At 35.6% G+C, this 24,782-nt stretch overlaps 1 protein-coding gene across 1 annotated transcript; it reads right to left on the bottom strand.

Moving 5' to 3' along the window:
* Positions 1 to 23,073: 23,073 nt before the first annotated feature.
* On the bottom strand, positions 23,074 to 24,284 carry LOC139874468 (uncharacterized). The gene is made up of 3 exons (XM_071861898.1): positions 23,585 to 24,284; positions 23,201 to 23,518; positions 23,074 to 23,114 (listed from the first exon to the last, which is right to left on the bottom strand). The coding sequence occupies exons 1-3, from the start codon at positions 24,282 to 24,284 to the stop codon at positions 23,074 to 23,076; spliced, it is 1,059 nt and encodes a 352-aa protein (XP_071717999.1).
* Between the last annotated feature and the right edge of the window lie 498 nt (positions 24,285 to 24,782).

Raw genomic sequence — 24,782 nt, forward strand, 5'->3', positions numbered from 1 at the left:
CTACACTTGGTACGGTGTAGTAAGATTTCATAATAAAGGGAATATGCGACGTGATTAAATGTTAAGTATGGTTACCAAGTGCTCAACCACTTAGAATATTTTTATTAAACTGTTTATATACGAAATCTTGTGGTCTATATATATATATATATTGCTGCCGGCATTAAACCTATATCTCACCAACTTTATGTTGACCTTTTAAAACATGTCTATTCTCAGGTGATTACTAAAGCTTCCGCTGCATTATGTTGAATTTGAGCAGGATCTTGCGTACGCATATTTGTGTCAAAAATAAAACTGCATACCCAAGGATTTGTGTTGTAAAATATGCTCGAAATCGTGTTGTTATCATTATATGTAAAGTTTGTAAGTCGAAGATTATCGCTAAACGATAATCATCTTTTTATTGTCTAAAGCTTGTAACAAAAATAATGGTTATGGTTTGTAATGTATAATATATGCAGTTTCTCTTTTAAAAATGTCGCATATAGAGGTCAATACCTCGCAATGAAATCATACGTTATCTAACACGTTCTTATGGTTAAGGACGGGTTATGACAGCTGTCGTGCTAGTCTTGCCGTAGACACCCGCTGCTCTAGTGTTATCACCACATGAACTGTTTAACTGCATTCAAACTTTAATACATTTGAACTATGTTTTGTAACGACCTAAGTGTCACATACATTTATTCATGCTTGCTATTCGTAGAAGCATACTATTGGTGTAAAACAATTGACGTCGGTTATGACGTCATCTTTTTATCGTGAATGCAACTTCTTTTATTACAGCATGTAGTACTTAACCTTGTAATGATCCTGTTGTTGATGATTCGTACACGATGGTTTTGTACGGGGCATCACATTTGGTATCAGAGCATTGGTTGTAGGGAATTAGGTTGCATTAGTGAGTCTAAGACCGACCCGAGTAGGATTCACTAATAGGACTAATCTACAACTTGCTAGTTTACTTGTTTCTGCTGAACTTACTGCATGCTGCTGCTTACTTTTACTGCTATATGCCGTATGATATTACATGATTTCACTACTGTATGATATTACGTGCTTGCTTTATGACTTACTGACATGGAATATTTATTTTTCCTTGTTCAGATGTCGGATGTTCCACATGCTATCGTTTTGGGTAGTTTAGACTCGTCAGCTACCCCACCTACCACCGTTGCCGATCCACCGATCCCGATACGCACGAGTGACCCCGGCGCTTCATCTTCCGGGACTAGCAGCCAGCCGCCTGCACCAGTTGCTACTATCGACAGACACGTGGACCCTACAGAGATTCCAGCTCCGTCTGCTCCCGGACCCTCGGAGCCACAGCCCTGCATCGGTGGTGTTGTGATTCCCGCGGAGTTTGGGGAAGGGCCATTCCGTAACCATATGCGCATGTCGTGCCGACGCGCTCCTAATGGACGTTTAGTGTCGATTCCGCCATTCAGACACAGAGAGATGTTGGCCGCCTTCGGACTGCCAGTTCAGCCACCCGTTCCACCACCACATGATTCGGATGACTCATCATCCGCCGATTCTTCATCAGATGATTCTTCATCAGACTCCAGTGATGATTAGGACCCTGCCAATATACCTATTCAGCCACCCTCCACCCTGCCGAAGAAGCGGTATCGCTTCGACGGTACCATCATTCCGGGGATCAACGGAGGCCGTGCTTTCACTGACGCATTTGGTCGGCATCGTAGGGTAACTGCTCGTAAGCGGCTTGTGTCGTACCCTGCCGACCCACAAGTGCGTAAGACACCCCGTTACGTACTGACTATTTCTGGAGCCGGAACGTCTACACCTCGTTTCGTGCGGTCTGCACCACTCGCACCACCGACACCACCCGCACCACCTACACCGCCTACCCCACCATCTCCCTCTAACGAGGAATTGAGGAGGGAGGTGGGAATCCTTCGAGCTCGGGTTATTGAGCTCGAGGAGCAGTTGGCTCAGGTTTTAGACATCCTATACCCACCGTCACTGTAGGACCATTTGTATTAGATTTCATGATGTAATCTAGTTGTAGTTTCATATTTCACTTATGTATTGTACGAATCTATCATGATGTATGAAACTTATTATTAATGAATGGAAACTTTGTGATGTTACTTTTTGCACAAGTGTTCTATTTACGTTACTGTATGGTGTTTTGCGGTACTTGTATCAACTTGCGTTACTTAATTAACATGTGTTGTGCTGTTTACATGTTGGTTGTTATATACTATATTATTATATATTGAATGCTGGATTTTGACTTGAGTCAAAATGTTTGTATAGAACACCATGGCTAACGGTCGATCCACACCTACTGCTGCTCTAATTGAAGAGATGATCCAAGAACGTGTAGCCGCAGCCATTGCGGAAATGCAACCCCAAGCTCCACCGCCACTGCCACCACCACCGGTTATTCAACCCGTTCGAAATGGGTGTACTTACAAGGAATTCCAGAGCTGTAAACCACATAACTTCAGTGGCACTGAGGGACCGGTTGGTCTCACCAGATGGTTCGAGAAACTTGAATCAGTATTCTGAGTTAGCAACTGTTCGGAGGACAACAAAACCAAATTTGCTTCTTGCACGCTATCTGACGGCGCGCTCACGTGGTGGAACACAATGGCACAGGTACAAGGTATTGATGAGGCGTATGCTACGCCATGGGAGGAATTTAAGTGTGCTATGATTGAGGAGTATTGTCCGAGAACCGAAATCCAAAAGATGGAAATGGAATTCATGCAGTTAAAGGCCATTGGGAACGACCTTGATGGTTACAACAGGAGATTTTTGGAACTAGCCCTGATGTGTCCGACAATGGTCACCCCAGAATTCAAGCGAATGGAGAGATACTTCTGGGGACTCCCTAAGAGCATTAAGGGAAACGTCACCTCGTCTAAACCACCGAATGTTCCCGAAGCGATGCGCATGGCACATACTTTATTGAATCAGATAACCATCGATGAACCGGAGAAAACTAAGTCTGAAGCGGGTACTAGTGAGAAGCGCAAATGGGATAACCACCACAACAACAACAACAACAACAGGGGAAGAAACTATGAACAGAACCCGGCGAAACGACATGAGGGTTTTAGGGGAAACAACAACGGTGGAAACCCCAATCCGAACACCAACACGAACCCGAACTACAAGGGAACCCTACCTCAATGCAAGAGGTGTTACAAACACCACACTGGGTATTGCAATGTTGTCTGCGAGAAGTGCCAACGGTCTGGGCATGTTGGAAAAGACTGCAAGGTCACCATTTTGAATGGGAAGCCAAACCCCACAGGGCCAAGGAAGTGTTACGAATGTGGACAGATAGGCCATTTCAGAAATGCGTGTCCAAATAAGCGAAAAGATGGCGGACCACCCCGCGCTAGAGCTTTCAATGTTAATGCAAGGGACGCACGCAAAAACCCCGACTTGGTGACAGGTATATTCAAAATCAACAATCTTTTAGCTTCTGTCTTGTTTGATACTGGTGCGGCTAGAAGTTATGTATGTAGACATTTTTGCGATAAGATTAATTGGTCATTAGTTCCGTTAAAAGAGAGTATGCTTGTCGAGGTCGCCAATGGAAAACTTGAAAAAGTTAACCATATTAGTCGAGGAGCTATTATCAACATAGCTGGTGCAGATTTCAAAATTGATTTGATACCTATCAAACTGGGAAGTTTTGACGTGATCGTTGGTATGGATTGTTTGAGCAAGATAAGGGCCGATATTATCTGTGGAGATAAAGCACTTCGCATACCACAAGGATACGGTGAGCCACTGATCATCTACGGAGAGAGATGTACCTCGAAGTTGAACCTCATTAGTTGCGTGAAAGCGCAAAAGATTATGAAGAAGGGACGTCTTGCTGTCCTAGCGCATGTGAAAATAGTAGAAACTGAGGTGAAGAGCGTGAACGACGTTCGAATTGTGAACGAATTTTCCGATGTCTTCCCAGAGGAATTGCCTGGATTGCCGCCGCAGAGAGCAGTAGAGTTTCAGATTGACTTAGTACCAGGAGCTACACCTGTAGCTCGCGCACCTTATAGACTCGCACCTTCCGAGATGCAAGAATTACAAAGCCAACTACAAGAACTACTTGACCGAGGGTTTATCCAACCAAGTTTCTCGCCTTGGGGCGCACCTGTTCTGTTTGTGAAGAAGAAGGATGGATCCTTCCGTATGTGTATCGACTTCCGTGAACTCAACAAATTGACTATCAAGAATCGGTATCCTCTTCCACGATTTGACGATCTTTTTGATCAACTACAAGGATCGAGTGTATACTCAAAGATCAATTTGCGATTCGGTTATCACCAGTTGAGGGTGAAGGAAAGTGACGTGATGAAAACTGCGTCCAGAACTCGTTATGGTCATTATGAGTTTCTCGTGATGCCATTCGGGTTGACAAATGCACCTGCCGTGCTCGTGGACCTCATGAATCGTGTCTGCAAGCCGTACTTGGATAAGTTTGTTATCTTCTTCATAGATGATATCCTCATCTACTCTAAGAGCGAAGAAGAGCATGAGCAAAACCTCCGATTAGTACTTGAACTCTTAAGACAAGAGCAACTTTACGCCAAATTCTCCAAGTGTGAATTTTGGTTGAAGGAAGTTCAATTTCTGGGTCATGTTATGAGCGACCAAGGTATCAAAGTTGACCCCGCCAAGATTGAAGCCATCAGCAAGTGGGAGACCCCCACTACTCCGACGCATATTCTCTAATTCCTAGGTCTCGCCGGTTACTACCGAAGGTTCATTGAAGGATTTTCTCTGATTGCGCGTCCTTTGACCGCACTGACTCACAAGGGTAAGAAGTTCCTTTGGGAACCCGCACACGAATCAGCATTTCAAACTTTGAAGAAGAAGTTAACCACCGCACCTATCTTATCTCTTCCCGAAGGCAGTGACGACTTTGTTGTTTATTGCGATGCGTCGAAAAGTGGTTTTGGTTGTGTACTGATGCAACGATCAAAAGTTATTGCCTATGTCTCCCGTCAACTGAAGATTCACGAGCGAAACTACACTACTCACGATCTTGAACTTGGAGCCGTTGTCTTTGCACTCAAATTGTGGAGGCACTATTTGTATGGAACTAAGAGCACTATCTTCACCGATCATAAGAGTCTCCAACACTTATTCGATCAGAAGCAACTGAATATGAGACAGCGTCGATGGATCGAGATGCTCAACGACTAAGATTGTGAACTTCGTTATCATCCTGGCAAGGCCAATGTTGTAGCTGACGCTTTAAGCCTAAAGGAAAGGACGGCACCTCTTCGTATTAGGGCTCTGAACATCACCATTCATTCGAACCTCAACAGCCAGATCAGAGTAGCCCAAGATGAGGCTCTCAAGGAGGAGAATATAACTCATGAACATTTGAACATACTTGTCTCTCGATTCGAGGTTAGGGAGTCTAGACTCCAATGTTATGCCGGAAGAAATTAGGTACCTCTTTGTGGAGATCTATGGAACCTTATACTTGATGAAGCACACAAATCGAGATATTCGATTCATCCCGGAGCGGGCAAAATGTACCATGACCTTAAAGAACAGTATTGGTGGCCGAACCTTAAGAAGGACGTTGCGACTTATGTTGGTAAGTGTTTGACTTGATCGAAGGTTAAAGCCGAGCATCAGAGACCTTCTGGTTTGCTTCAACAACCAGAAATCCCATAATGGAAGTGGGAACGGATAACAATGGATTTCATCACCAAGCTACCAAAGACGGTGGGCGGATACGATACCATTTGGGTTATTGTTGACCGCCTCACCAAATCTGCACACTTCCTAGCGATGAAGGAAACTGATACAATGGAAAGACTTGCTCATCTATACATCAAGGAGGTTGTATCTCGTCATGGTGTACCTTTATCGATCATCTCCGACCGCGATCCCCGTTTTACTTCTAGATTTTGGCGTTCTTTGCAAGAAGCCATGGGAACTCGTCTTGACATAAGTACTGCTTATTCCCTCAGACTGACGGGAAAAGTGAACGAACGATTCAGACCTTGGAAGACATGTTGCGTGCATGTGTTATTGATTTTGGAAAAGCCTGGGAAAGGCATTTGCCACTAGCCGAATTCTCGTACAACAACAGTTATCACTCGAGCATTAATGCTGCACCTTTTGAAGCATTGTATGGCCGCAAGTGCCGATCTCCTATTTGTTGGGCCGAAGTAGGCGAAAAGCAAATCACCAGACCCGAGGTAGTCCATGAAACAACGGAGAAGATTGGTTAGATTCAAGCTAGACTTAAGACTGCCCGCGATCGCCAAAAGAGTTATGCTGATCTTAAATGTAAAGACTTTGAATTCAACGTTGGTGACCATGTAATGTTGAAGGTTGCACCTTGGAAGGGTGTGATTCGCTTTGGAAAACGCGGAAAGCTAAACTCGCGATACATTGGTCCTTTCGAAAGTTTGGAACGTGTTGGACCCATTGCTTACCGTTTGGATCTACCAGCACAATTGAGCTCAGTTCATCCTACCTTCCACGTGTCAAACTTGAAGAAGTTACTTGCTGCACCTGAACTTATCATACCACTTGAGGAACTTACAATTGACGACAAACTCCACTTTGTGGAAGAACCAGTTGAAATTATGGATCGTGAGATCAAAACTTTGAAACGCAACAAGATTCCGATCGTCCAAGTGCGATGGAATGCCAAACGAGGACCTGAGTTTATTTGGGAGCGAGAGGATCAAAAGATGCGGAAGTATCCTCACCTTTTCCCGACTCCTCCATCTACCTCAGCTAAAATTTAGGGATGAAATTTTCTTTAACAGGTGGGTAATGTAACGACCCTAGATTTTCCAACGTTTATTTATTAATAATTATTATTATTAATACGTATGATTAAACGAATGTATGTTATTAGATTTACTTGATGCCATGATTAATCGTACTTGACTTTAATTGCCCGAAACGTCTTTGTGACACGCGAAACTTACACGAATAATATTTTCAAGTATTATTTACATTCATGATTAGTTTTATTAATCATTTTAATTAACTAAGACTATTAGTTAGTTACTTGGGCTTTTAATTGAATTTATTTGTTAATTATTGAACTTGGGCTTTGATTAGTGTAATGGACTCTTGAATATGGGCTTATAAACCCACCCTACACCTTAAATGGTTTAATTAGCCCAACCTAACATGTAAGTACCACTTTAGAACTTAACTAGTTGGTAAATACTTGTAGGAATCATGTTACTTGTATGGTTACTTGTTCTTCCAACACCATGCACACTAGTAACCACCTTTTTGAACCTTTACATGTTAGAACCTAATGGACCCTCTTCTTCCCCTTCCTTTTTCTGCTGGCCGATGGTTAAGCCTCATGGGGAGGTGGTTTTTGCTTTCAAACTTTGTTTATTTCTCACTTGTATTCTCTCATTCAAACACACACATTACTTGCATCTTATTTTCTCTCTTTACTCTCTCTAATTCTTGTAAGTAACAAGCTTCTTCCCCTTCCTTTTCTTTGGCCAAAACCGTGGCCCAACACCCCAATATCATCATCATTCTTTGCTTGTTAATTACTTGTTCTTGTTATTGATTAGTTACTTGAACTTTATTGTTACTACTTACTTACATGTTTCAAGAATCAAACTCTATAGTTTGATTCTTCATATCATCTTGTTCTTACAAGACAAACAAGAACATAAACTTACTAGTTATGTTCTACATATACTTTCTTAAAACATTGCAAGTTCATGTGGTGATTAAAGTCGTACTTGAAGCTCATGAAGTAAACTTAAAGTTTACTTTCTAAAGATCAAACTTTGGTTTGAATCTTTAAAGTATGAACAATCATGACTTATTAACTTGTTTATTTAGTTACTACTTCATTACTTGCACTTTAATTTTATGATTTTGGTTGTTTTTGGTCAAGTACTACAAGTTAGTCTTGATCTCATTTCTCTTGAACTAAAAGTTAACTTTACTAGTTCAAGAACATGTAAATGAAACTTTTTAATTATAACTTTGTACACTTATGTTAGATCTAGACTTTTGAGTCTTGGATCTTCAAGATCAAACTAAGAACTATGTTCTACAACTTAAGATGTTGATTTCATAAGTTCACTTTCAAGTTTGTAACTTATTATTAGTTTTAAAGTTCATGTATGTGTTAGATCTAAGACTTTGATGTAACTTTGGTTCATCAAAACACTTGCAACACTTAAGTGAGTTGTGCTTCATGTCTTAGACTTGCACTTGGGTTATGATGGTCAAACCATGGTAAAGATGATGTAAACACATCAATGAGTTGTACACTTGAATCTATAGGCATCAAGGATGAGAACCATGATGAACATCAAGCACCAAACTCACCGGAACCCATTATTTTTCTGCTTTCTGTCTTCTACCTATTGTTTTCTGGTTTCTGTAATAGACTACTAGACCTGGGCTGTTGTGATTATGATTTTCAAATAGCTCTGTTCGAGTAGATAACTTTTCATATAGGACTCATCTTAATCCGAGTTACGGTTTAGGATTTATGGCCCTCCGATCGTCACTATGTCCTTTTAACGTTGTGCAGAAATTTCTGACCTACTCGCACTTAGACCGTCGCCACGGTCAAACGAAGACGAGTTTGCTTCTGTAAATTTTATCACACTTAAAGGACTCATATATGGTGCCATGTCCACTGGTCTCACCTCAATTCAGTAAGGGTAGAGGCCGTGGTGACTGATCGAATTCAGCCTTTGTTTTAAACTACTTTCATAAACGAAACCTACTTTATGCCTTTTGTTTGATGATGAATGATGATGACCTTTAAGACCTTATTTACATACTTTTAAACCTATTCGGACAATTTACTGACTTAGTACTATTTGACTTAGGTTGAGGACCCGTTTGGACAACCTTCATTACTTGCTTACTTTCCGAGTCATACTTTACCGCTACTTTATCATTGTGAGTTATAGCATTCTCTTTTTACTTTAACTTATTTTGGGAACTGAGAATACATGCGGATTTTATGTTTTACATACTAGGCACGAGTACTTAAACTTATATATGTGTGGGTTATATAACGGCAGAAACATTCCCTTTAGCTCGGTAACGTTTAGTCATTGGTTTTTGAACCGGTGAACGCGAATCTTAGATATGGATCCATAGGGTTTGACATCCCCACTCGGGCTAGTAGCGCTAGCATTTAATGAGTGTTTAATACTTCGTAGACATACGCACTTGCCAAGTGTACTTTCAGGGGGTATAAACGTTAAGTTAGTTACCAAGTGCCCACGGTTAACATATACTTTATCATACTGTTTTGAAACGCTCTTTGTAGCACTGAAATCTCGTGGCCTACCTTACATACTGTTATACTTGAACTATAGCTCACCAACATTTGTGTTGACGTTTTTAAGCATGTTTTTCTCAGGTGCTTAAGGTTATTTGCTTCCGCTGTCGTGCTAGTCTTTCCGTAGACACCCGCTGCTCTAGTGTTATCACCACATGAACTGTTTAACTGCATTCAAACTTTAATACATTTGAACTATGTTTTGTAACGACCTAAGTGTCACATACATTTATTCATGCTTGCTATTTGTAGAAGCATACTGTTGGTGTAAAACAATTGACGTCGGTTATGACGTCATCTTTTTTATCGTGAATGCAACTTCTTTTATTACAGCATGTAGTACTTAACCTTGTAATGATCCTGTTGTTTATGATTCATACACGATGGTTTTGTACGGGGCATCACAGAGGTTTATAGAACTTGGCTAGGGTTTCAAGGGGATTTTTAAATTCTAAGGCTCTGGTAGGGAGTCTATTAACAAGGTAAGTTGTCGTTGCAAGGGCTTCGGGCCAAAATGACTTCGGAACATTTGACTCTATCATTAAAGCACGAGTTATTTCAAGAAGGATTCGATTTTTCCTTTCGGAAACACCGTTTTGTTGAGGAGTATGAGGGCATGTAGTTTGATGGATGACCCCTTTGGTTTCGCAAAAAAGTTTCATTTGAGTGTTGACAAATTCTCCACCATTATCAGATCTTAAAATTTGTATTTTACTTTTGAATTGTGTTGTGACCCGTCCTAATCCACCTGGACAAAGTCTTCAACAGCTGCTCCCATTGCGAGGTACTGACCTCTATATGTCATGAACGACTCCATGTAGTATCTTTAAAATGAGCAAATGCACAGCGAAAGATTTCTTTCATACCTGAGAATAAACATGCTTTAAAGTGTCAACCAAAAGATTGGTGAGTTCATAAGTTTATCATAAACAATAAAATTCATAATTTTGATAGACCACAAGATTTAAATGTGCATGGTACAAATGGGCCTGAATCCTATACCCACCTGTAATGTACATGCGATATCTTTTAAATACAGTACACATTTCTCGTGTACGAAATCCTTTTTTATAAATCTTAGTAACCGTACACATATCTCGTGCACAAAAACTAATACACATAACCTGTGTATAAAAATCATTCTCTTGATACATAACATTCACATCAATTGGTGGCAATTATCATGTCCACATAATTCAATGGTGGCAATTATCATGTCCACATAATTCAATGGTGTCAATTATCATGTCCACATAATTCAATGGTGGCAATTATCATGTCCACATAATTCAATAATAATCCGCAGAACTTCTGTCTGCATAATAATTCATTCGAGGAATGTTTTGCCTGTGTCTATCTCGTCAAACATTTATAAAAGCATTTCATGTATTCGCAGTTCAAAATATATTTCAAAAGTATGTAATAAAGCAGTTGTAAAAACAACGCATGTATTCTCAGTCCCAAAAATGTAAAGAGTAAAAGGGAATCAAATAAACTCACAATACAATATTTTGTAGTAAAAATATGCATACGACGGAACTGAACAATGCAGGGTTGGCCTCGAATTCACGAACCTATATCAAGTATATATATTAACACATTGTAATATTAATCAACTAACTTTATATATATTTTATAATATATATAGATATATAGATGAATATCCACATATATAATTATATTAATCCTTATAATTTGTTATAATACTTATATGATGTATACACTTTAATAATTGTTATGTTAATATAAATAATATTATATTAGTTAATATATTTAAAATCTTGTAATAAATATATATTTTTTATAAATATCTTTTGTTTATAAACATAATAATTGTAATAATAATAGTAATAAGGTAATGATAATAATAATATTAATGATAAAAGTATTAATAATAATGTTAAAAATAATAATAATAATAATTATATAAATAATAATAATAATAATAATAATAATAATAATAATAATAATAATAATAATAATAATAATAATAATAATAATAATAATAATAATAATAATAATAATAGAGAACTACCTCAAAGAATTGGTTTCAAAAAAAAAATATAAGTGCCCTTGCCCGGACTCGCGACCTCTCGTTCACCCATCAAACACACTATACCACTCCTCCGTTCCAATTTTTCTGATTTATATCGATAACTAAACTATATAACCCGTTCGTTTTCTTTTCGGCCCAACAATCCAAAGCCCATTATTATCTTAAGAGAAACCCAATATAATTAGTCCATTTGTGTTTTAATTATATCCATAAGTCCATTAGTAACCAAAAATATTTCGGTTATACTCTTTAACCGATCAAAACAAAAAGAGGCCGTTTACAGACGAGGGTTTCGATTCATCCTTGTTCACCATTGATCTTCAACCAATAATCCATCATCGTCAGCATCAAACATCATCTATCATTATCATAATCACCTCATCATTATAGACTATCATCATAATCATGATTAACCTCATAACATCTTCATCATATATCGTTACTTCGTGACTGTTTAAAAAAAATGCAACGATAGTAACATTGCAGGTTGCAGGAAATCATCATGGATCATCATTTATTATCATTATCCTTACTTCCTTCAATCACGGCTAATAGAAAAAAAACGGAAATTGCGGTATTTAAACGAGGATGGTGGTGATTTCAAGGTATTGTTTATCAGAAACGTTTGAGCAAAAAAAAAAAATATAAATAAAACACGAGTGGCAGGTGCACTGCTGCAGTCGGACAGTAGGTGGTGTTTACAATGTGGTAGTAGTTTTTGTGGTGTTTGATCGAGTAGAGCAGAGGACAGAAACAGCAAAAAAAAAAACGCAGTTGTAATAGGTATCATCGTGGTTTTCACTTGGTATCGTTCAAACGGGAACCAGAATTTAAAGGCTCACGGCCCATAGGAAACAGGATCCTAACAGCCCAATTACAGCCCAATTTAATGAAAGCCTGGGTAGCTTTTAGAGGCCCAAGAAAGATTATTTAGCCCGTATTTTGAACAAGTCTTCATATCGGCTGGGGAAAAAAATGCAAGGGAAGAATAAAGAAAAAGGAGTGTACGTGTAACAATTCAATTCCCTTTATCTTTATAAATCAAATGGGGTTAACTACTTAATACTTGTCGGCCACACTCTTAACTCATCCTTCATTCACAACATGGGTCCCGAACCTTGTGAATGATAGCAACATATATAAAAGAAAGCGTTGGCACTAGACAATATTTTATCATCATCAGACAGCCCCACATACATCATCCTATATCATCATTCGCTATCTCAACAAAATGATTATCATAATTTAATTAACCTTTTTCCCTAGGTTTTGGACTTTGTACAAACGGACCCGTTAGGAGAATTGCAAGACCCCACCAATGATCATTATAACTTCTATTCTCATTATATGGTGATTGATTCGAGTCCAAAGGTGGCCCCTTATGTTCGAAAGAATTGTAACAAGTACACTTTGGATCCCATTTAACTCGTTACCAGTATCAATTATTAAAGAAAATAATTAGAATGTGCACTCAACATTTCCTTTATTAAGCTTTAAAGGTCATCCCAACATTTATATTTAAATCGTTGTGCAAGTTTGGAAGAGGAGAAAAAAATTATTTACACAGCTTCAGTTCAATGGTTGTAGTTGCAGGTGATGGTGTTATTATGTATCATATTTTTATAGAGAAGGAGATGAAAAGGTGGTGGTTTGGTTTGGTGGAAGCAATTCTATGGTGGTGATAGAAGTGATCATGTTTATTTTCGGTTCACAACAGAAAAAAAATAAAGGTGGTGAGGGTTTTCGTGATTTGGTGTTGTAGTGATTAACCGTAGTGTTAAGGTGGTGATAGCTGATAGTGTGCTCAAAGTAGGTTTGTTGTAGTTTAGTGGTTCTCATTGTTGGTTTCCCAGAAGAGTAGAGTGATGGATCGTTTTATAGCAGTGAAGAGTTCGACAGATATATTCGAGCCAGGAAGAACAAACAAGAAAAATAAAGCAGATTATGACCTGTAACAATTTCGTACATTTCTCTGTTACTAATTTCTATCCAAATTTGTTTTATAATGAAATTGAAGTTGTTTTGTAGTGTTTGATTGAAGTCGCCCAAGAATCTTGAGCAGTGGAAGGAAGGACAGTCGACATGTATCAAACGCAGACAGTGTTCTTCAAACAAGAAGAAAAAAAAACAAGAAATAAATAAGTCAGATTATGACAGGTAACAAATTCGTACATTTATTCGATATTTATTTCATAAAAATTTTGTTTTGTATCTATGATTGAGTCGACAAATTTTATTCTGTCAGAAGAAAATAATGAAAAGTGAAATCGACATTCAACAGAATTTGTTTGATTCTTATGATTGAGTTTTGATTTGTACGATTTTAGAGACAAAGAACACATTATGATTGTGATTTAAAACAGATTCCAATTATCTAATTCGTTGTTTTTGCTAAAAATGACACACACAGAGATATCGAGCTTTATGTATATTTTTCAGTTTGATTTTTCTGTTTCTTTTCCTGACTTGTAGCAGAGTTACATATAGAATGTAAATATATGAATGATGCAGTAACGAGAATTGATAGATGTTGTAATGTAGTGATCAGTTCATTGACAATTAGAATCAATCAGGAATAAGAGAAATAAAGTGGATGGAGATGTTAAACAGAATTTGGAATTGGTCTGTACGATCCTTGATTTGAATACAAAAATAATGAAGTTTGATGTGGATGTGCAACAGAATTCGATTCTATGTGTGATTATGTATATTACACTTAATTTTAGTAGTAATAAATATGAATATGTTAGTAATTATAATACTGTAAATAAATTAGTAATAATAATAATAGAACTACTAATAAAGGTATTAATAATAATAATATCCAAATAATACTAATAATAATAACAATCATATTAATAACAAAAATCATAATTATGATAATGATAATATTAGTGATACCAATATAAATGATAATAATAATAATAATAATGATAATTTTTAACAATGATAATGATTCTTACTAGTAATAACAAGTTACAGGTTTTAAATTTTTTATACTTATATATTATATATTATAATTATACAAATAATTAATATTAATATTAATATTAATATTAATAATTATAATGAGAGTGATAGTATTGATATAACACTATATTTAAACTTGTAATTAAATTTAATACATTAATATTACATATGTCATTTCTAACAATTATATAATATATATATTAACATATTTTATTTACAACAATTGTTCATGAATCTTCGGGAGTGGTCGAAGATCAATTGAATATATGAAACAGTTTAAAATTTTTGAGACTCAACCTAACAGACTTTTCTTATCGTGTTAAAAATATTAAATCGTATCGAGAGTTTAGTTTAAAATTAGTCGAAAATTTCTGGGTTATTACAGTACCTACCCGTTAAAGAAATTTTTCCCGAAATTTGAGTAGTGACAGTTGGAATTGAAATCGAGAATGTTTTAGTACCAGGTTTGAACTCAGATTCTTATTAGAAAGATTTTAGTCGTCTAAGAATGTTTCATCGAAGAAATTGATAAGATTAAATATTTCTTCAAGGTTGATACACAGATAAATTTATGAATTCCCTTCTCGTGTCGAGTTCGGTTTCATGATGAATTCGAATCAAGTAACATGGTTCATGATGAATACAAGTCAAGTAACACGGTCCGTGGTGACAGTAAGGTCGATCAAGCATTACCATCATCACATTCCATTAGAACTTCCGCATGACTTACTGTAATATAATCACGTTAATCAAGTGTCATTATATTATATTAACTCATGCTTTCATTCAAATATTACTCTAAAATATCAAAGGATTTAAAACTTCAGTGTTTCACCGAAATTTAGAAGTCAAAATAGTTTTCGATATGATGTACTAAAGAATGACAGCGAAGATAATTACGAACAAAAACGATATAAAGATACCTGCGGAAATGTCGAGGATATTCAAGATTAAGGAAGATATAACGATATCATAGAAATATTGAAGATATTCATAATAAAGAAAGAAGATTTTGATCTTTTTTCGAGCTTTTCCAACGTACCATTCTTTTATTATCAAACTTTTGACCATTAAGACTATCTACGACTTTTGCTGCTTCATCAGCATTCTCATATCTGAATCATTGGTTATCGATCCGAGGTGTTTTCAAGGATTTTGAATGAAGATTGTAATTGTCATGATATATATGATGTTTAAGATGAAATCAAGTGGCAAGCTTGAAGAAATGTTTAACTGTAGAAGATGGAATTTATTAATGATATTTTAAATTAAAATGTGTTGTAATTAATGTTTCCTACTCTTTTAATACTTTTTAATTGTCCAAGGTTAGTAGTCTAATAGTCCAATAGTCCCATAGTCCAATATGTAATCTTAAAATTTAAAATATTTAAGATTAGAAGATGATGAAGAAGTTTTACGTAGTTAATTAATTGGTTACTAATAAATTTTATTTTGTCCATTATTTTCTTCATTATGCCACTTGTCCAATCTTAACTTGGATTTTGATCGGTCAAAATCCAAATATGAAATTGAATTTGAATGAAAATAGTTGTTCTTTGGTGAACGGATACGTATATTTGTGGATTTGGGCAGTATTGTTAATGACTGCTGAATCTGAATTAAAGAATGTACAGTGTAACTTATTAACGTGAATTCTAAATATTCTTCGGGTATTACCTACCTGTTAAAATATTTTCACCATTAACAGTCTGTACAAAAGAACTTTTAATTACAATCTTTATGAAAATATATATACATATATACTTTCTTCAGATGTAATCATGAATTTAATGAGTCAATATAATATTAATCTCATTTGATTTATCGTTAGTTCTAAAATACATAATCTCTAAAACATTAGAGGTTACATAATTTCTATGTAGAATGAAGATAAATGATGTAGAACGATATGTAGAACGATGATTAAGCTTGAGGTATAGATTGCGATGTTGAGGCGTGTGATGTTGAAACTTAGGTTGTTGGGGGTACTGGTGTGGATGTTGGTGGTGTTGTTGGTCCTGGTGATGTTGCTGAAGCTGGTAAATTTTGCACCATATTCACCATATTGGTTACTCGAGCGAGAAGCTCGTTGACTTCTTTCACTACTCCTGGATGATTGTCGGTCGGAACGAGTGGATGAATAAGGTTTAGAATTGTAGATAGTATATAATCATGGCGAGATATTCGGGAAATGATGGTGAAAATGGTGTTTCGGACTGGTTCGCCGGTAAGTGTTTCAGGTTCTTTGCCAATAGGGCAATATGATGGGTGGAAAGGATCTCCTTCTTCGCATTTCCATTGATTAAGTCGACTACGAACCCACCCCCAATTCATCCAGAATTGATGATGGCTAATTGGTTGCTCCATTCCGGTCATACTGCTTTTGGAGCTCGAGTGAAACTCCATATCGGAATCCGAGGGACTTGAACTAGTGGCGAGTTCCATTTCGTTCAATTGAATAAAGGATTTTTGATATAAAATGATTTTCGGCTATCGAATGGTATTCTAATCACATAGAATATCTATATATATAGAACAAAATATTTCGTAGATTACCGAGGAATTTACGGAATATGTCAGGCAAAGTTTATAGTAACAGATACGCTAAGATATGAATTTTTGTCTATACACTATTCATGCAATCAATGCAGTAAGACGTGTCTAGACTAAAGATGATAAGCAGGTAATTTTCTAAGGATGATAAGCAGGTAATTTTCGACATGAAATGATAAGCAAAACTTTTGACATGCAGACACGGTCGAAGTCCAGACTCACTAATGCATCTAATCTACTAACAGTTAGACACACTAATGCAAGACCTGGTTCGCTAAGACCACCGCTCTGATACCACATGTCATTACAGTGGAGATAACCACCGTCCCACCCAGTGCCTTAACTATCCGGCGACCACTGAGTGTACCTCATATACTGATTTTAGGGCCTGCCTCTCAGCTACTGCCAACCCTCGTAAAGGATCGCAAGGAGTAAGAGCCAATGCTTCATCACAGGTCACACTGTGAGAACCTCCTTTACGACTAACCCGTACCAACGGCGTTAAACCAGCTCTGATACCACCTGTAGTGACCCGTCCCAATCCACCTGGATGAAGTCTTCAACAGCTGTCCCATTGCGAGGTACTGACCTCTATATGCCATGAACGACTCCAGTAATATCTTTAAAATGAGCAAATACACAGCGGAAGATTTCTTTCATACCTGAGAATAAACATGCTTTAAAGTGTCAACCAAAAGGTTGGTGAGTTCATAGGTTTATCATAAACAATAAAATTCATAATTTTGATAGACCACAAGATTTAAATGTGCATGGTACAAATGGGCCCGAATCCTATACCCACCTGTAATGTACATGCGATATCTTTTAAATACAGTACACCTTTCTCGTGTACGAAATCCTTTTTCATAAATTTTAGTAACCGTACACATATCTCGTGCACAAAAACTAATACACATAACCTGTGTATAAAAATCATTCTCTCGATACATAACATTCACATCAATTGGTAGCAATTATCATGTCCACATAATTCAATGGTGGCAATTATCATGTCCACATAATCAATGGTGGCAATTATCATGTTTACATAATTCAATGGTGACAATTATCATGTTCACATAATTCAATGGTGGCAATTATCATGTCCACATAATTCAATAATAATCCGCAGAACTTCTGTCTGCATAATAATTCATTCGCGGAATGTTTTGATTGTGTCTATCTCGTCAAACATTTATAAAAGCATTTCATGTATTCGCAGTTCAAAATATATTTCAAAAGCATTTAATAAAGCAGTTGTAAAAACAGCGCATGTATTCTCAGTCCCAAAAATGTAAAGAGTAAAAGGGAATCAAATGAACTCACAATACGATATTTTGTAGTAAAAATATGCATACGACGGAACTGAACAATGCAAGGTTGGCCTCAGATTCACGAACCTATATCAAGTATATATATTAACACATTGTAATATTAATCAACTAACTTTATATATATTTTATAATATATATAGATGAATATCCATATATATATAATTATATTAATCCTTATAATTTGTAATAATACTTATATGATGTATACACTTTAATAATTGTTATGTTAATATAGATAATATTATATTAGTTAATATATTTAAAATATTGTAATAAATATATATTTTCTTTAAATATCTTTTGTTTATAAACATAATAATTGTAATAATAATAGTAATAAGGTAATGATAATAATAATATTAATGATAAAAGTATTAATAATAATGTTAAAAATAATAATAATAGTGATATAAATAATAATAATAATAATAATAATAATAATAATAATAATAATAATAATAATAATAATAATAATAATAATAATAATAATAATAATAATAATAATAATAATAATAGAGAACTACCTCAAAGAATTGGTTTCAAAAAAAAAAAAATATATGTGCCCTTGCCCGAACTCGCGACCTCTCGTTCACCCATCAAACACACTATACCACTCCTCCGTTCCAATTTTTCTGATTTATATCGATAACTAAACTTTCGGCCCAACAATCCAAAGCCCATTATTATCTTAAGAGAAACCCAATATAATAGTCCATTTATGTTTTAATTATATCCATAAGTCCATTAGTAACCAAAAATATTTCGGTTATACTCTTTAACCGATCAAAACAAAAAGAGGCCGTTTATAGACGAGGGTTTCGATTCATCCTTGTTCACCATTGATCTTCAACCAATAATCCATCATCGTCAGCATCAAACATCATCTATCATTATCATAATCACCTCATCATTATAGACTATCATCATAATCATGATTAACCTCATAACATCTTCATCATATATCGTTACTTCGTGACTGTTTTAAAAAAAATGCAACGATAGTGACATTGCAGGTTGCAGGAAATCACCATGGATCATCATTTATTATCATTATCCTTACTTCCTTCAATCACGGCTAATAGAAAAGAAATAGAAATTGCAGTATTTAAACGAGGATGGTGGTGGTTTCAAGGTATTGTTTATCAGAAACGTTTGAGCAAAAAAAAATATAAATAAAACACGAGTGGCAGCTGCACTGCTGCAGTCGGACAGTAGGTGGTGTTTACAACGTGGTAGTAGTTTTTGTGGGGTTTGATCTAGTAGAGCAGAGGACAGAAACAGCAAAAAAAAAAACGCAGTTGTAACAGGTATTATCGTGGTTTTCACTTGGCATCGTTCAAACAGGAACCAGAATTTAAAGGCTCACAGCTCATGGGAAACAGGATCCTAACAGCCCAATTACAGCCCAATTTAATGAAAGCCTGATTAGCTTTTAGAGGCCCAAGAAAGATTATTTAGCCCATATTTTGAACAAGTCTTCATATCGGCTGGGGAAAAAACGCAAGGGAAGAATAAAGAAAAAGGAGTGTACGTGTAACAATTCAATTCCCTTTATCTTTATAAATCAAATGGGGTTAACTACTTAATACTTGTCGGCCACACTCTTAACTCGTCCCACATTCACAACATGGGTCCCAAACCTTGTGAATGATAGCAACATATATAAAAGAAAGCATTGGCACTAGACAATATTTTATCATCATCAGACAGCCCCACATACATCATCCTATATCATCATTCGCTATCTCAACAAAATGATTACCATAATTTAATTAACCTTCAGCCCTCGGTTTTGGACTTTGCACAAACGGACCCGTTAGGAGAATTGCAAGACCCTACCAATGATCATTATAACTTCTATTCTCATTATATGGTGATTGATTCGAGTCCAAAGGTGGCCCTTTATGTTCGAAAGAATTGTAACAAGTACACATTGGATCCCATTTAACTCGTTACCAGTATCAATTATTAAAGAAAATAATTAGAATGCGCACTCAGCATTTCCTTTATTAAGCTTTAAAGGTTATCCCAACATTTATATTTAAATCGTTGTGCAAGTTTGGAAGAGGAGAAAAAAATTATTTACACAGCTTCAGTTCAATGGTTGTAGTTGCAGGTGATGGTGTTATTATGTATCATATTTTTATAGAGAAGGAGATGAAAAGGTGGTGGTTTGGTTTGGTGGAAGCAATTCTATGGTGGTGATAGAAGTGATCATGTTTGTTTTCAGTTCACAACAGAAAAAAAAATAAAGGTGGTGAGGGTTTCCGTGATTTGGTGTTGTAGTGATTAACCGTAGTGTTAAGGTGGTGATAGCTGATAGTGTGCTCAAAGTGGGTTTGTTGTAGTTTTGTGGTTCTCATTGTTGGTTTCCCAGAAGAGTAGAGTGATGGATCGTTTTATAGCAGTGAAGAGTTCGACAGATATATTCGAGCCAGGAAGAACAAACAAGAAAAATAAAGCAGATTATGACCTGTAACAATTTCGTACATTTTTCTGTTACTGATTTCTATCCAAATTTGTTTTATAATGAAATTGAAGTTGTTTTGTAGTGTTTGATTGAAGTCGTCCAAGAATCTTGAGCAGTGGAAGGAAGGACGGTCGACATGTATCAAACGCAGACAGTGTTCTTCAAACAAGAAGATTAAAAACAAGAAATAAATAAGTCAGATTATGACAGGTAACAAATTCGTACATTTATTCGATATTTATTTCATAAAATTTTTGTTTTGTATCTATGATTGAGTCGACAAATTTTATTCTGTCAGAAGAAAATAAAGAAAAGTGAAATCGACATTCAACATAATTTGTTTGATTCTTATGATCGAGTTTTGATTTGTACGATTTTAGAGACAAAGAACATAGTATGATTGTGATTTAAAACAGATTCCAATTATCTAATTCGTTGTTTTTGCTAAAAATGACACACACAGAGATATCGAGCTTTATGTATATTTTTCAGTTTGATTTTTCTGTTTCCTTTCCTGACTTGTAGCAGAGTTACTTATAGAATGTAAATATATGAATGATGCAGTAACGAGAATTGATAGATGTTGTAATGTAGTGATCAATTCATTGACAATTAGAATCAATCAGGAATAGGAGAAATAAAGTGGATGGAGATGTTAAACAGAATTTGGAATTTGTCTGTACGATCCTTGATTTGAATACAAATATAATGAAGTTTGATGTGGATGTGCAACAGAATTTGATTCTGTGTGTGATTCTGTATATTACACTTAATTTTAGTAGTAATAAATATAAATATGTTAGTAATTATAATACTGTAAATAAATTAGTAATAATAATAATAGAATTACTAATAAAGGTATTAATAATAATAATATCCAAATAATACTAATAATAATAACAATCATATTAATAGCAAAAATCATAATTATGATAATGATAATATTAGTGATACCAATATAAATGATAATAATAATAATGATAATTTTTAATAATGATAATGATTCTTACTAGTAATAACAAGTTACAGGTTTTAAATTTTTTATACTTATATATTATATATTATAATAATATAAATAATTAATATTAATATTAATATTAATAATTATAATGAGAGTGATAGTATTGATATAACACTATATTTAAACTTGTAATTAAATTTAATACATTAATATTACATATGTCATTTCTAACAATTATATAATATATATATTAACATATTTTATTTACAACAATTGTTCGTGAATCGTCGGGAGTGGTCGAAGGTCAATTGAATATATGAAATAGTTTAAAATTTTTGAGACTCAACCTAACAGACTTTTCTTATCGAGTTAAAAATATTAAATCGTATCGAGAGTTTGGTTTAAAATTAGTCGAAAATTTCCGGGTTATTACAAATTGGGTTTCATTCATAGCATAAAAGGTTTTGAATTTTTCAAATACTTCAGATTTGTTCGTTAAAAAATATGTCCATGTCATTCGCGTGCAATCATCAATAAAAAGTAATAAATATCGAAGGTTATGCCCCCCATTTACCCGTGCGGGTCCCCAAACATCAGAATGAATTAGAGCAAAAGGATATTCAGATTTAGAATCACTAGTTTTAAATGAGCTTTGATGACTTTTAGCCAAAATACAAGTTTCACATTCAATAACTTTATTTGAAGAAAATAGAGTTGGGAATAAAATTTTTAAATAACCAGCAGACGGTTGTCCTAGACGTCTATGCCATAACCATTCTTGTCTATTTTAAGTCCCATGAGCAAGCATGGTCGTACCATCTTGAGTGACTTCATCCACATAGTATAACCCATCCCGTTCAGTACCTCGACCAACAATCTTCCCGGTCCGGATGTCCTGCAAGATACAGAACGTTGGATGTAATAAGACGGAACAATTAAGTTCTTTAGTTACGTGACTAACAGATAGAAGTTTGTATGAAAGAGCAGGAACATAAAGACAATTTTTTAGTTTTAAAGTTGGTGATATTTCAATCGTTCCCGCTCCCTTGACTTGAACACTCCCGCCATTAGCTGTTTTAATTCGCGTTTTATTTGGTTTTGTTTCGGAATAAAAATCCATTTTATCAAAAGTCATGGTGTCGGTGGCACCACAATCGATAATCTATTCCTTGTTTTTCATTTTATTAGAAATAATATTAGCATACGAAACATCGTTAGTTGGAAGGGACTGATTTTGCAAACCCTTTTTATTTTTAGATTTGGAAAAGGACTGAACATGCAAAACCTTTTTAACCTTGGGTCTGTTTTTAACACTATAAGACTATTCAAGACAAGTTATGTCCTTTGAGGGGCTATTCGTGAACTTTTTTATCAACCAGGGGGTTGATTTCATCAAAACACCTAAAATTAGGGTTTTTATTTAATGTGAAATAGGGGAAGGGTTCCTTTTGCAAAACCTGGAAACGATTTAAGGATAAAAACCATAGATCGTTCAATTGATCTGTATGATTGGGTTTGAGTACAAACCCTAATCCTAAATTACCTCCACCTGAAGAAGATGAAGGTTGTTCGGCTGCCATTAATCCGAATCCTCCCTGAGCAGTGGTGGTGCCGGAGTTGTTGATCTCTTGATTACCTCTGGTTGCCGCCACTGCTGTTGCTACCGATGCTTTCCCTTTTTTGTGACCATCGTTCCACCATTCAGGGTACCCAATTCGCCTAAAGCATTGATCCTTGGTGTGTCGTTTCATTCCACACTCTTCACATGTAAGATTATCTTTATCTTTGGATGATAGATAATTTGAACGGCGTTGGTTCTTTGAAACGAGCACATGGCCATCTGCTTCTTTGATTTTTGATGCTGGTTAAAGTAGCCCAGAAACTATGCCTGAGTGATTGATGGGTTCGATCTTGTTGCTAAAGATACTCTGGTGAGCGTTTTCTTTTCTAATAGCAGCATAAGCACCTTCAACCGTTGGTAAGGGCTCAAGTCTGAGCAATTCCCGTTTGATATTATCATGTTTATGATCAAGGGCATTCAAAAATTGAAAAAGTTTTTTCTCTGATCTAATATTGTTATATTTGATAATATCGTTTGGGTGTTCCATTGGATTTGGATCCCTTAATTCAATTTCGCCCCAAATCCCCTGCAACTTTAACCATAACTCTTCAATTGATTTACCTTCTTGTTTGATGTTGTTTGATCTGACATGTAGATCAAAAGTTTGAAGTTTATCTTTGCTAGAACTATAAGTTGTAACAAGGGCATTCCACAGTGATTTTACAGTTGGGAATTGTGTGAGATTACTTGCAATTTGGGGTTCAATATTTTGGATCACCCACAAAAAAACAACCAGATCATCCTGGTTCCATTTTTGATTATTGTTTTCTAGTGGATCTTTTGTAAGGTGATTAAGGAGGGCCTCGGATTTTCCTCCGATGGCAACCTTAATCATTCTTGACCAAAGTGAAAAATTGGAATTGTTCAGGTTAACACTGATTTTTAATGAGTCAGGTAACCTTTGTGGTTGGTTTTCATTGTTGGACTGAAGTAATCTAGCCAATTTGCTGGTTAGTTCAGTGATGAGTTGATTGTTAGGATTTTGAGTGCTGTCTTCTCCAGACATGTTAGCTTAATCGAAGGAACAAAGAATGAAGAGATGAAGAAGTGTTAGCAATGATCTAAGATCATTAACACAGCTCTGATGCCATGTTTTGAATTGATAAAACAAGTAATTGACAAGGGTATTGATCGTTAATGATTCAAAGAATTGAAAAGCTTGTATTGATTCTTTTGTTCTATTACAACAGACCCTATTTATACAGAAAAGATGCTAACAGCTCTATGCTAAAACTGTGGAACAAATCTTCTATTTCTGGAAACAATGCTGGTGTGATTGTATGTTGTGCTGTCATATGAGGGATATGATGATATTTTTCTGATCCCCTAAAATCTTTAAACTTTACTTTTTTTGATTTCTAACAAGAACAGTGTTGGACAATAGTCCAAATCATGATAAACATTTAGTAGACAAATACAAATTGTCTTTTGCATGATGAAGACATCAAATTGAATTTGTCTTGTGCATGGTCAAATAAGAATGCACTAGAACTTACAACTTGTT

This window comes from Rutidosis leptorrhynchoides, chromosome 11 (assembly GCF_046630445.1).
Source record: "Rutidosis leptorrhynchoides isolate AG116_Rl617_1_P2 chromosome 11, CSIRO_AGI_Rlap_v1, whole genome shotgun sequence".
Taxonomy (NCBI): Eukaryota; Viridiplantae; Streptophyta; class Magnoliopsida; order Asterales; family Asteraceae; genus Rutidosis; species Rutidosis leptorrhynchoides.